The following is a 14,193-nucleotide window of genomic DNA, read 5'->3' on the forward strand; positions in this document are numbered from 1 at the left end:
GGTAAGGATGGAAAATTTATTTTATATACATAGTGATTTTTAAATGTATTGCTTTAAAACAGATCTTCGGTTCTTTTGGGCTTGTTTGGCTGGGATGCCATTCTTGATATCTTCAGTAACAAGTAAATCCACTTCAATGGATTTCTCGATGTAGGTAATTAATTTTTGAATGTCTATCACTGAAACCGGAATACTGACTATTCCATTATTGTCTCCGACGACATAATCACCTGGATATATTACTTGAGTTACACCATCACTTGTTAAAATTTTCAACTGCACGTTGATTGCCACGGCTTTGACCACAGCTTTTGGAGCGCAAGATCCCACACCGTAGGCAAAAACGGGGTGGTTTAAAGCCCGGTGTTCATCCACATCCCTTATGCGTCCAAAAACTACTGTCCCATTGGATTTCAAAAGTTGTGCTCTCGTACTCATCAATCCTCCATACATCGCTTGTGTAATCTTAATAAATGGATGAAATTGACTTTGTAGGTGAGGTTCCAACGAGAGAAGAAGTACCGAGTTAGGGGGCACAGAATCTATATAGTTCACGGCAGGTCTTGGGTCATTCATAGGTGCAAATAGTACTGTATATGCAGTACCTACTAAGGAGCCACTTGGTGGTAGAGAAATCGCTGTTAAATTAGGGAAATAGCCACCTGTTGAGATATTATAGACGTTTAATAAACCATCAGAAATATCACAGGTGGAAAATTTGCGTAATTTATGTGCAATTGACATGACGAACGATGTTTTTTCTTAATGCTACTAGCTTCTCGTACAATTGGTGTAGTCCATAAAGACACTTGATCGAACGTTTTTCTCGGCAAGCTTATAAACTGCTTATTTTCTCGTTCTTTGGCAAAAGTGTGCTACTATTCCGATTAGTAATAAGTTATAGCAACTAATATATACATAGATCCAGCTTTATTTTTAAAGCCCGTGCTTAAGCAGAGTTGATGATTGATTTCAGCGTTTTTTTTCTTTTTGGAAGCTTGAGTAGTTGAGGGCATTCTGTAACTGTGATGAGCAAGTTTTTTGGTACTACCTGTCTTATTCTTGACTGGTTCGTTTTTAAAAATAGTAAAGTGTGTATATACTGTGTGTTTTCGTATTGTTTATATTCCATCCTCTGAATTCCTATAATAAAAATGAATTACCCACTGAAATTTTAAAACAAAACGTTAACATTCGAAAAGATAGCTAGGTTGGACGGGGCCTGATAAAGAAAAAAAGTGAGCTATTTACATCAAGATGTTATAAGTGAGACTGAATTCTTTCTTTTTCAGAAATAATCACTGTTAGTAATGATTATAAATGTGCTCAATGTTAATCCTTATGGATCCATGGCAACAATACCCTGTGCGGCTAATGTCGATATGACGCGCAAGAGGGAAACCAGCAAATCCATTAAGCTGCATGGATTTGCTCAATCCATAACTGAGGAAACAAATTTCAAAAATCTTCCCCGCGAATTGACAACAGAGTGGCCCTCATCTTAGAATCTTCATATGTGAAAAATGAAACAGGAAAAATTGCCAAGAAATTTGCCCAATTCTCTGCAGTGCCACTAGTATAGGCACCTTATTGAGCGTATATATACATGTATCTACGAGTTTCCCAGCTCAATATTCTTTATATTAATGTAGGTATTATTATTACTATTACAGCTACCATTACAGCTACTATTATTGTTAATCATAGTGGAAGATAGAAGGGGCAAAATTCTCAAACTGATTTATTACCAATGTGTACACTTTTTTTTTCACCTAAGCCCACCCACCTCCTCTATTGTTGTTTGAAAGAAGATCACGCCTGCTGCAAGAACAAAAAAAGGCAACTGTTTGTCTCTTAAAGTTATCGTCCACAACGAAAAGAGAGTTTTTAACGGTTACGTTTTGCTACGAAACATTAATCAACGATCAAGCAATATACTCAACATTTTGCCCCATCCTTAACAATGATTGTAAACAAAACGGTACGCCTTTGCCGAAAATAGTAAGGCCCAGCCGAGAGCCTGCAGCACAAGAACAGACCTTTCCCGTTCTACAAGAGGATAATCTGCATAGCTCCCAAAGAATCATAGAATACATCGCCAGATCTATTAAGGTTTAGTTTTCTCAGGGGAAATCTTTATACGACGGTTATAAAGGGAAGTCTTCCGAGCGTGTTTTGGAGCAAAAGAGAACCCCGGACCCGTTTTTGTGCCTGCGCCCGTTTTTTGTGCCTGTGCCCAATTTGGTGCCTGTGTCCGAATTGGTGCCTGGCCAGATCCGACCTTACCTCGCGCTTACAGTGGCGGTTCAATGTTTTGAGTTTTTACAGCATCGTTTAAGGAACACAACAATACAATACAATGTCGGAAAGAATGCGCGTTCTCGTTCCATAAAGGGTCTTATTCACCTAAACGGTTGGTACAGATTTCCTGCGCATGTCCTTCAGCCACAGAAGAATACGTCGTTTGCTTCTATTTTCTTTGTTTTCTGCTGTAATTTGTTTGCAATTGACCCTGACGGAGGGAAAAGACTAGCAAAGCAAATAAGAAAGAAAATTTTATATAAAAAGGTCGCTCGAATTGCATTATTAGCTCATGCCATAGTCTTTTCTTCTTAAGAATACACAGAAAATCAAGAAAACACCAGACTTTTTCATTCGCTTTCAATAAGTTCTACAACAATCAAAAATGGCTTACACCAAGATCGCTTTACTCGCTGCCGTCGCTGCTTTGGCTTCCGCTCAAACTCAAGACCAAATTAACGAATTGAACGTTATTTTGAACGATGTCAAATCTAACATGCAACAGTACATTAGTTTGGCCAGTGATCCATCTTCTGGTTTCACTTTACAAAACATGCCAGCAGGTGTTTTGGACATCGGTATGGTTTTGGTTTCCGCCACTGATGACTCCTATACCACTATGTTTTCTGAAGTCGACTTTGCTGGTGTCAGCAAGATGTTGACCCAGGTCCCATGGTACTCATCCAGATTGGAACCAGCTTTGAAGTCCTTGGAAGGTGATGCTTCTTCCTCTGCTGCTCCAAGCTCCACTGAAGCTAAGACATCTTCTGCTGCACCAAGCTCCACTGAAGCCAAGTCTTCCTCTGCTACTCCAAGCTCCACTGAAGCCAAGTCCTCTTCTGCTGCTCCAAGCTCCACTGAAGCCAAGTCCTCTTCTGCTGCTCCAAGCTCCACTGAAGCCAAGTCTTCCTCTGCTGCACCAAGCTCCACTGAAGCCAAGTCTTCCTCTGCTACTCCAAGCTCCACTGAAGCCAAGTCCTCCTCTGCTGCTCCAAGCTCCACTGTAGCTAAGTCCTCCTCTGCTGCTGCTTCTTCCGCTAAGGCCTCTGCTATCTCTCAAATCACTGATGGTCAAATCCAAGCCACCAACACTGTTTCTCAACAAACTGAAAATGGTGCTGCTAAGGCCTTTATTGGTATGGGTGCTGGTGTCGTGGCTGCCGCCGCTATGTTGTTATAAGTTATTAATTTTTCATAATAACTACGTAAAAAATAACCATAGTCATACCATTTTTCTATCTCAACTTTCGGTCCTTTCTTCTACTTTACATAATCTGGTGTAAATATGTTTCGGTTCTTTAATTGCATATAACAAATTAGTTCTTATTTTTTTTATCACACTCTCTTCTTCAAATTTCGTTTTGTCATGCATTTCATAATGACCTAATAATATCGGCAGGCAATGTTGCACTCTGGTCCACATAAAATAGGAAAAATTGCTGTCCTCGTTAATGATACTGCTGGAACACTAGTTAACCATCATTCATCGATTACCAGTATAACAAACAGATCAAGATTGTTATTGTCGCTGCTAGAATATTATCATACACATGTTCAAAAGTATTGACCATTAAAATCTTGTGACATTTGTTGGGATTTCATTTTTGATAAGGTTAATAATATTATGTATATAGAATATACTAGAAGTTCTCCTCATGAATTTAGGAATCCACGAAAGGGAATCTACACTTTTACATAATCTTATTCTTATTTCTTCCTTCATTTTATACGTCGTTATTCATTTATCCTATTGCATTATCAATCCTTGCACTTGAGCTTCCACTAAATTCGATGAATGTTCTGAATCTTATTTCACTGGTCTGATAATTTTTGTCATCTTCTTAACACCGTATATGATAATCTTCTAGTTACGTGATTGAATGTATTAATCAGCTGTACTAGCAATTGATGGATAGTTGATTATTGTTCCAACAAAAAGATGACATATATTTTGAGACGGTAAATAGGAACAAAATATCGTCAAAATTAGTGGAAAGTGGGGCGCAAGAACTGATAATGCAATAGGATCAATGAATGGCAACGTACAAGACAAGGATAACGGAAAATGATTTGAATTAGACCGGCTTCAACTTTTAATCAACAAAAATTCCTATCCAATTGTAGTCCGATATAGTGTAACGGCTATCACATCACGCTTTCACCGTGGAGACCGGGGTTCGACTCCCCGTATCGGAGTTATTTTTTTGCAGCCAACTTCACTACAGTTTAACCTACCTTATAGAAAGAGGTGAAAAGAATAGTTCATTAAATGAACATATATTTCTGAAAAGTTTACAGGTAAAATCACGTCCTTCGCTTAACTGCAAAAAAAAAAAGAGAACTCTTGCATGTACTTTCCCTTTTCATCCATCAAACGACTACAAGACCTGTAGAACATAGTATATAGATGGTACAGTCAAGAAGCACGTGAGTTGATCAAGATCGTCCTTTTATCTTTTATAAAGGGATCTTTTTAAGGTCCTCTTTAGCTGTTGGCTCACGCATTTACTTACTTAAGTTCAAGCGTACACAAACTTATTGGATGGACATAAATCAGTAGCAACGTAAGTTTATACGTAAGAATCCTACCATCTATTGCTGAATACAATGTTCCAAGGACTTCTACATCTTATATCTTAGTATGTATTGCTTCACTCGAAATAGTTACGCCATCTGCTTTTAAGCCGGGACATCTTTCACAACGAAATCTTCACGGTGGCAAAAAACAAAGAAAAAGTGAATAATGAATACCAATTGCAAAGAAAAGGGAGCAGCTATTAGCCATAGAGAAAAAGAGTAAACATTAGAAACGTTTTCTGAAGAGGAACATACACAAAAACGAAGATATATTGAGATATGGATATCATTCTAGGCATTCGTGTACAGGATTCCGTCATTCTAGCCTCCTCTAAGGCAGTAACGAGAGGTATCTCTGTCTTGAAAGATTCAGACGATAAGACGAGACAGCTATCGCCACACACATTAATGAGTTTTGCCGGTGAAGCCGGTGATACTGTTCAATTCGCCGAATACATTCAGGCCAACATCCAATTATACTCCATCAGAGAAGATTATGAACTATCTCCACAAGCCGTGTCTAGTTTTGTTAGAAAAGAATTGGCCAAATCGATCAGATCAAGAAGGCCTTACCAAGTTAACGTATTAATTGGAGGGTATGACAAAAGGAGGAACAAACCGGAATTATATCAAATTGACTATTTAGGTACTAAAGTAGAATTACCTTATGGTGCTCATGGTTATTCAGGGTTTTATACGTTTTCTTTACTAGATCGCCATTATAGACCTGACATGACTACTGAAGAAGGCTTAAATCTACTAAAACTTTGTGTACAAGAGCTAGAGAAAAGAATGCCAATGGATTTCAAGGGCGTCATCGTAAAAATTGTGGATAAAGATGGCGTAAGACAAGTGGATGATTTCCAGACGCAGTGAAGAATCGTTAGTTGGAATATACGAAGAAGATATTTGCCAGGACATATCTAAACAATGGCCTCTTCATTCATAAAGTTAAATAAAGTTTACATATTTTTTCCTTTCTTCTACTTTATAAATTATGTCTGACACGAAATTTTTTTCTTTTAACTCGTTATAATTATATCAAGTGTATCAGAAGAAGAAACACCATCAGTTTGGCTAACAATATAGGATACCTTCACTCGACTCTATAGCAAAGAAATCAGTTAGTATTGATGCTATAATGTTCATACAGTTCAAAAAAGTGGTAAGTCTGTTACCCGTACGGTGATATTCTTAGAAAGCAAAGTAATGATACATAACTAGTCCCGTTTAGACCACTTACTATTCGTTCATATACTGTCTCACTGCTGTAGCTTGACTGGATATTACACAAGACGCAAGAAAACTTTCAGCGAAAGAAATATAAAAGTAGCTGGGATGTCTCATATGTCAAAGTCCATAGCGTCCATTGTAGGATCAGATGACCCCGTGATCATTGAATTCATATTGAACATTATGAATAAATCCAGCAATTTGCAGGAGTTTGTACGAAATATTAAGAATTTGGACGCTGGGATATCATACGAAGACAGCACTAAATTGTATGACTTACTATCAGAAAAAGACGAGAAAGAAGAGATTCGAAACACTATAATAGATTCGCGGTTAAGTCGGAAAGTTCATGCAATATTAAAGGATGACGTTAATTTAGATGATCCGGTTGTGACTGAATTTGTACTTGACATTTTGAACGGATCTAAGTCAATAACTGAATTTCAAGAGAAACTGAATTATATACGAAGTGGGCTTGATAATGAAACCATCTTCAAGATATATCAAATTGTATCTCCGCCCATAATGAAAGAGGAAGCTCCAACACTTCCAAGTACCAAGATCCCGATAAAGGCAGAAGCAAAGATGGAAGAAGAAGAGCAAAGTAGAGGTAGTTTAGATCTTAATCCCGTTCTTTATAAGGTTTATCAGGGTAGAGTGAGAAACATAACTGCCTTTGGCTGTTTTGTCCAAATATTTGGGACACAGAGGAAAAACTGCGATGGTCTAGTTCATATATCAGAGATGGCTAAAAAAAGAATAATGGATCTACACGATATAGTGAGACAAGGGCAATATGTGTTTGTTAAAGTAATAAAAATACAAAATAATGGAAGAATATCACTCTCAATGAAAAATATTAATCAACATAATGGAGAACTTGAGGAAACGGATGATGCAGATGTTGAAAAGAGAGGCAGATGCAAAGACACTAAAACCGATAGGCAGGCAGAGAATAAAATTAAAAGACGTGCATTGACTTCACCGGAGAGATGGGAGATTCGACAACTTATTGCTAGTGGTGCTGCTTCCATTGATGATTATCCCGAGCTAAGGGAGGAAATTCCTAAAAACACATCCTATTTAACGGCAAAGAAAGAGAAGAATATAATGGCAACATTTCTCGAAAAAAATGATACAGAAAGCGTGGGCCTAAAACACGATGAAGAGGAGAAAAATGAGATAGATGAGATTGATGTTGAGCTAAATACGGATGATGGACCTGAATTCCTGAAGGATCAACAAGTTAAAGGGGCCAAGAAATACGAGATGCCCAAAATAACGAAAGTTCCCAGGGGATTCATGAACCGTACAGCAATGAATGGCTCAAATGCTGTAAGAGACCATAGGGAAGAAAAATTAAGGAAAAAAAGAGAGATTGAACAACGTATAAGGAAAAAACAATCATTTGATGATCCTACGAAAAATGGGCAAGATTCCAGAAACGAAGTTCAGAAGTTGAGAAATCAATTAGTAGTTACTGAATGGGAGAGGAATAGAATGAATGAACCTATTTCCTACGGGAAAAGAACCTCCATGCCAATCAGTGCACAACGTCAAACCTTACCCGTGTATGCAATGAGATCCGAATTAATGCAGGCTGTTTGTGAAAATCAATTCCTGATCATTGTTGGAGAGACAGGGTCGGGTAAAACTACCCAAATCACTCAATATTTAGATGAAGAAGGTTTCAGTAACTATGGGATGATTGGATGTACCCAACCTCGTAGAGTTGCTGCTGTGTCTGTGGCAAAGAGGGTTGCCGAGGAAGTTGGCTGCAAAGTTGGCCATGACGTTGGTTATACAATCAGATTTGAAGATGTCACTGGCCCACAAACCAGAATAAAATACATGACTGATGGTATGTTACAAAGAGAGGCGTTGTTAGATCCCGAGATGTCAAGGTATTCTGTTATCATGCTAGATGAGGCCCACGAAAGAACCGTGGCAACTGATGTTTTATTTGCATTGTTGAAAAAAGCTGCGGTCAAAAGACCAGAACTAAAAGTGATAGTCACATCAGCCACTCTGAACTCTGCCAAATTTTCGGAGTACTTCTTGAACTGTCCGATCATAAATATACCTGGTAAAACGTTCCCCGTAGAGGTGCTGTATTCACAAACTCCCCAAATGGATTATATAGAAGCGGCCTTAGATTGTGTAGTCGATATCCATATTAATGAAGGGCCGGGAGATATCTTAGTTTTTTTGACTGGGCAAGAGGAAATAGACTCATGCTGTGAAATCCTGTATGATAGAGTAAAGACTTTAGGTGATAGCATTGGCGAATTACTAATTTTGCCTGTTTATTCTGCTTTGCCAAGTGAAATCCAATCAAAAATTTTTGAACCCACCCCAAAAGGTAGTAGAAAAGTTGTGTTTGCTACGAACATTGCTGAAACGTCTATCACTATAGATGGTATTTATTATGTCGTGGACCCTGGTTTTGCAAAAATTAACATCTATAATGCTAGAGCAGGTATCGAGCAATTGATAGTGTCTCCTATTTCTCAAGCACAGGCAAACCAAAGAAAAGGTCGAGCTGGGAGAACAGGTCCAGGAAAATGCTATCGACTCTATACAGAATCGGCATTTTATAATGAAATGCTAGAAAACACGGTTCCTGAAATTCAAAGACAAAATCTTTGTCATACTATTCTAATGCTAAAGGCCATGGGAATTAATGATTTGTTAAAATTCGACTTCATGGATCCCCCACCAAAAAATTTGATGCTTAATGCACTGACAGAGTTGTATCATTTACAGTCATTAAATGACGAAGGAAATTTAACAAAACTAGGTAAGGAAATGTCCCTTTTTCCGATGGATCCCACTTTGTCACGTTCCTTGTTATCATCTGTTGACGAACAGTGTTCCGATGAAATTGTCACTATAATTTCAATGTTGTCCGTCCAGAATGTTTTTTATCGTCCGAAAGATAAACAACTAGAAGCTGATAATAAAAAGGCAAGGTTCCATCACCCATATGGCGATCATTTAACATTATTAAACGTTTACACAAGATGGCAACAAGCAAATTACTCAGAACAATACTGTAAAACAAACTTCTTACATTTTAGACATTTAAAAAGAGCCAGAGATGTCAAGGGCCAAATAAGCGCGATATTTAAGAAAATGGGATTAAGGTTAATAAGTTGCCATAGTGATCCTGATCTAATTCGTAAAACCTTGGTATCGGGGTTCTTCATGAATGCAGCTAAGCGAGACTCGGAAGTAGGTTACAAAACTATTAATGGTGGCACAGAAGTTGGGATACATCCTTCGAGCTCACTGTACGGAAAAGAATATGAATACGTGATCTACCATAGTCTTGTATTGACCAGCAGGGAATACATGTCGCAGATAACAAGCATTGAACCCCAATGGCTTATAGAGGTAGCGCCTCATTTTTATAAAACCGCAGATGCTGAAAGTCAATCTAGGAAAAGAGCCAAGATTATTCCCTTACATAATAAATTTGCCAAAGACCAAAATTCGTGGAGGTTGAGCTCAATAAGGCAGTCAAGAGAAAGAGCATTAGGTATCAAGAGGTAACGATGTCCCTTGTTATGCATCATAATTATTCAAATTTTTATAGATCTATATTCAATATTCGATAAGCAACTTGTCAACTTTTACCTTCAGCGAGAATTTTATGATAGAAATCACTGAGAAATGCAGCCCATTGTCTGAATTAAAACCGCATTGCTCGTTTAGTGTGTCTTAGCTTCGACATTTCGTTTCTTCGGAGTCGCAGAGAAAAAAAAAAAAGGAAATAAAAACAGTGCGGTAGAACAATAGATGGATTTGCAAAGGATGACAGCCCCACCAGATTTAGTAAGACGCAATTGGAGAAACTTCGAGAAGAGCTTCAATAATGCTAACACCATTAACAAAGCTAAAGTCGAGCGCTAAAGTTGCCGTCGTCGGAGGGGGTGTTTCTGGATTATGTTTTACATACTTCTTGAGTAAATTAAGGCCTGATGTCAAAGTCACATTGTTCGAATCACAGAACAGAACTGGCGGTTGGATATATTCATGCGCTACAAAAGACGAGAGCGGAAGGCCAATTATGGTAGAGAAGGGACCTAGAACATTGAGGGGGGTATCAGACGGGACTGTTCTGATCATAGACACCCTTAGAGACTTGGGTAAGGAAGCCGTTGTTCAAAAGATTGATAAAGGCTGTACTGCAGACAAAAAATTTTTGCTGGATCCCAGTGATAAACTGGTACAAGTTCCTGATTCGCTAACGACGACTCTAAAATTCCTCCTGAATCCTTTGGGAAAGGGACTTATTCCAGGTATGCTGGGAGAATGGTTCAGGAAAAAATCACCACACCCTGGGCAAGACGAAAGTGTTGAATCCATAATAAACAGAAGGTTTGGAAACAAAGGCATGTCGAACAATATGATTAGTGCGTTACTCAGAGGAATATATGGGGATGATGTTTCTCTGTTAAGTGCTAAGAGGACTTTCAGAAAAATCTATTATAACGAACTTAAGCATGGGTCTAACACACAAGCAATGATTGATAATATGCGAGAAAAGTCTAAGAGTAAGAAAAGTGAGGATTCCCAACGGCCTTTAACTGGTTGCCTTAATGATTATGTAAAGGCGTTTGGGAAGAATGAATCAAATTTATTAGACCTATCAAACAAGTTAAAGAGATATCCCATGTTAGGTTTGGCTGGCGGCTTAGAAAAATTTCCTCAAGTAGTTAGAAAGGCTTTAGACAAATTCGACAACGTTGAAATAGTTACTAATGAGCCGGTGGTACAAATAGTCAAGCACAACGCTAATGTAAAGACCATCGGGTTGAAAGTACAGTCTGGTGACAAGTACGAAGGGTTTGACCATTTAAGGCTTACAATAACCCCTTCCAAAATCGCCAAATTGCTACCGAAGAATGAAGATTCGTTATCCAAGCTGTTAGATGAGATTCAATCAAACACAATCATTCTGGTGAATTACTATTTACCAAACAAAGATGTACTAGATGCTGGCCAGCATGGCTTTGGTTACTTAGTGCCTAAATCTAATAAAAATCCAGGGAAATTGCTTGGCCTAATTTTTGATTCTGTTATCGAAAGAAATTTTAAACCGCTTTTTGGCGTGGACTCTCAAAACCCTAATGCTTCTAAGAAATACACAAAACTGACCGCAATGATAGGTGGCGATATGCTGAATGAACATGGCGTACCTGTAGTACCATCCAGGGAAGTGACTATAAGTGCAGTCAAAGATGCATTGAACCATCACCTAGGTATCAGCAATGAAGATTTGGAAGCCGGTCATTGGGAATTCACCGTTGCTGATAGATGCCTCCCAAGATTTCATGTAGGCTATGACGCATGGCAAGAGAAGACTGAAAAAAAGTTTCAAGAAACCTACGGCCAAACAGTTTCAGTAGGCGGAATGGGATTCGCTAGAAGTCCCGGTGTCCCCGACGTTATTGTAGACAGCTTCAACGACGCCCTACAACTTGGCAAATAAGTACGTATATATGGTCTATTTTACGCAAGCAACTTGAATTGGCAATTGAACAGCAATCGAACAGCAATCGAATAGTGAGCAGAAAGTAGTTAGCATCAAACAGTATTTATATCAACCGACTTTTTTAGGATGTCTCCCGGGCCGTCCGAGTTTATCGCCGAGCCGCTGATGATGGGGTTGGAGTTGAAATGAGGGCAGCTTGAGATCAATTGGGGAGTCGAAGCAATTATGGCTCATGGCTATATAAAGCACTAGGAATGTATTTCGAAAAGGTCTGTAAAATTATGGTGTACAGGACAAAATAAAAATAAGCAAGTTGAAACATGTCTGTTCGAGAATATGCTCTTACCGATTTGATCGAATCGGATCCTCGTTTTGAAAACTTGAAAACTAGGCTAGCTGGATACACCAAAGGCTCTGATGAGTACATTGAAGAACTATATTCTCAATTACCACTGACTAGCTGGCCAAGGTATAAAACTTTTTTGAAGAAACAAGCCGTTGCAGTTTCAAAGGCTAACAATGAGGCCGGATTAAGTCCAATTTACAGGAGTTCCCTTTCTCCGGAACATTTGGTCAGCTGCGTTGATAAAAACCTTAGAACAGCTTACGATCATTTCATGTTTTCCGCCAGAAGGTGGCCCCATCGAGACTGTTTGGGGGCAAGACCATTTGATGAGGCTACTGGTACATGGGGGGAAACATACCATTTCGAGTCGTACTCCGCAGTGTCTAAAAGATGCCATGATATTGGAAGTGGTATATTGTCCTTAGTTAACACAAAAAGGAAACGTCAATTGGAAGCCAATGACTTTATTGTTGCTATCCTATCGCACAATAACCCTGAATGGATCCTGACGGATTTGGCCTGTCAAGCGTATTCCCTAACTAATACGGCATTGTACGAGACTTTGGGTCCCAAAACTTCTGAATATATATTAAATTTAACCGAAGCTCCCATTCTTATTTTTGCCAAGTCAAATATGTATCATGTCCTGAAAATGCTACCGGATATGAAATTCGTCAATACTCTTGTTTGTATGGACGAATTAAATGATAATGAGCTAAGTATGCTAAACAAATCACTTCTGCCCGTCAAGTTCAATCAACTTAATGAAAAAATAACATTTTTTTCATTGAAGCAAGTGGAACAAATTGGTCGTTTCAATAAAATCCCTGAAATCCCACCTACTCCGGATTCTCTATATACGATTTCATTTACTTCTGGTACCACGGGTTTACCTAAAGGTGTGGAAATGTCCCAAAGAAATATTGCCTCCGGGATAGCATTTGCCTTTTCTACTTTTAGAATACCACCAGATAAAAGAAACCAACAATTACATGATATGTGTTTTCTGCCATTGGCTCATATTTTTGAAAGAATGGTTATTGCGTACGATCTGGCCCTCGGGTTTGGGATAGGGTTCTTGCATAAACCGGATCCAACTGTACTAGTGGAAGATTTGAAAGTGTTAAAACCCTATGCAATCGCTCTAGTTCCTAGAATATTGACACGCTTCGAAGCGGGTATAAAGAATGCCTTAGATAAATCTGCTGTACAAAGAAACGTGGCAAACACTATATTGGACTCTAAATCAGCCAGATTTACAACGAAAGGTGGTCCAGATAAGTCTATTATGAACTTTCTAGTTTATCATCGTGTGTTGATTGATAAAATCAGGGATTCTCTAGGTTTGTCAAACAACTCCTTTATAATTACTGGATCAGCTCCAATATCTAAGGACACTTTACTATTTTTAAGGAGCGCCTTGGATATTGGTATAAGACAAGGTTACGGCTTAACCGAGACCTTTGCTGGTGTCTGCTTGAGTGAGCCATTTGAGAAAGATGTTGGCTCATGCGGTGCTATCGGCGTTTCTACAGAATGTAGATTGAAGTCTGTTCCAGAAATGGGATATCACGCTGATAGAAACCTAAAGGGTGAATTACAAATCCGCGGTCCGCAGGTTTTCGAAAGATATTTCAAAAACCCAAATGAGACTTCGAAAGCCATTGATCAAGATGGTTGGTTCTCCACTGGTGATGTTGCGTTTATTGATGGAAAGGGCCGCATCAACGTCATTGATCGAGTCAAAAACTTCTTCAAATTAGCACACGGTGAATATATTGCGCCGGAGAAAATCGAAAATATTTACTTATCGTCATGTCCCTATATTACGCAAGTATTTGTTTTTGGAGATCCTTTAAAGACGTTTTTAGTGGGAATTGTGGGTATTGATGTCGATGCCGTTCAATCAACTTTGGCTGCAAGGCATCCCGTGGTAAAAACATGGACTGAGGAACGGTTAGTAGAAAACCTAAACCAAGATAAAAAGCTAGGAAGGGAGTTTTTGAACAAAATTAATAAATGCGTCGATGGGCTTCAAGGATTCGAAAAACTGCACAACATCAAGGTCGGACTTGAGCCTTTAACCCTCGAAGATGATGTTGTAACACCGACTTTTAAAATCAAGCGTGCTAAAGCCTCAAAGTTCTTCAAGGATACATTAGACCAGTTATACGATGAAGGATCATTAATAAAAGTAGAAAAACTATAAACTTTATGCATATTCCGCAGAGGATTT

The 14,193-nt window shown here is 38.7% G+C and overlaps 6 protein-coding genes and 1 non-coding gene across 7 annotated transcripts; 6 read left to right on the plus strand and 1 right to left on the minus strand.

Moving 5' to 3' along the window:
• Positions 1–39: 39 nt before the first annotated feature.
• On the minus strand, positions 40–744 carry SKDI05G0800 (bifunctional 4-hydroxy-4-methyl-2-oxoglutarate aldolase/oxaloacetate decarboxylase; the record flags this gene model as incomplete). Its single annotated transcript, XM_056227403.1, has 1 exon — positions 40–744. The coding sequence occupies one exon, from the start codon at positions 742–744 to the stop codon at positions 40–42; it is 705 nt and encodes a 234-aa protein (XP_056087228.1).
• Positions 745–2,686: 1,942 nt separating this feature from the next.
• TIR1 (GPI-anchored mannoprotein) lies at positions 2,687–3,481 on the plus strand (the record flags this gene model as incomplete). Its single annotated transcript, XM_056227405.1, has 1 exon — positions 2,687–3,481. One exon carries the CDS (start codon positions 2,687–2,689, stop codon positions 3,479–3,481), a length of 795 nt encoding a protein of 264 aa, XP_056087229.1.
• Positions 3,482–4,425: 944 nt separating this feature from the next.
• Skdi_5.trna7E lies at positions 4,426–4,497 on the plus strand. The gene has a single exon. It is a non-coding gene; the product is annotated as a tRNA-Glu (tRNA).
• Positions 4,498–5,157: 660 nt separating this feature from the next.
• PRE1 (proteasome core particle subunit beta 4) lies at positions 5,158–5,754 on the plus strand (the record flags this gene model as incomplete). Its single annotated transcript, XM_056227406.1, has 1 exon — positions 5,158–5,754. One exon carries the CDS (start codon positions 5,158–5,160, stop codon positions 5,752–5,754), a length of 597 nt encoding a protein of 198 aa, XP_056087230.1.
• Positions 5,755–6,216: 462 nt separating this feature from the next.
• PRP22 (DEAH-box ATP-dependent RNA helicase PRP22) lies at positions 6,217–9,666 on the plus strand (the record flags this gene model as incomplete). The annotated part of the gene is made up of 1 exon (XM_056227407.1): positions 6,217–9,666. The coding sequence occupies one exon, from the start codon at positions 6,217–6,219 to the stop codon at positions 9,664–9,666; it is 3,450 nt and encodes a 1,149-aa protein (XP_056087231.1).
• Positions 9,667–9,988: 322 nt separating this feature from the next.
• Positions 9,989–11,608, plus strand: HEM14 (oxygen-dependent protoporphyrinogen oxidase; the record flags this gene model as incomplete). Its single annotated transcript, XM_056227408.1, has 1 exon — positions 9,989–11,608. One exon carries the CDS (start codon positions 9,989–9,991, stop codon positions 11,606–11,608), a length of 1,620 nt encoding a protein of 539 aa, XP_056087232.1.
• A 323-nt stretch (positions 11,609–11,931) lies between these two features.
• Positions 11,932–14,166, plus strand: FAA2 (medium-chain fatty acid-CoA ligase FAA2; the record flags this gene model as incomplete). The annotated part of the gene is made up of 1 exon (XM_056227409.1): positions 11,932–14,166. One exon carries the CDS (start codon positions 11,932–11,934, stop codon positions 14,164–14,166), a length of 2,235 nt encoding a protein of 744 aa, XP_056087233.1.
• Positions 14,167–14,193: the final 27 nt, after the last annotated feature.

Source organism: Saccharomyces kudriavzevii (genome assembly GCF_947243775.1).
Source record: "Saccharomyces kudriavzevii IFO 1802 strain IFO1802 genome assembly, chromosome: 5".
Taxonomy (NCBI): domain Eukaryota; kingdom Fungi; phylum Ascomycota; class Saccharomycetes; order Saccharomycetales; family Saccharomycetaceae; genus Saccharomyces; species Saccharomyces kudriavzevii.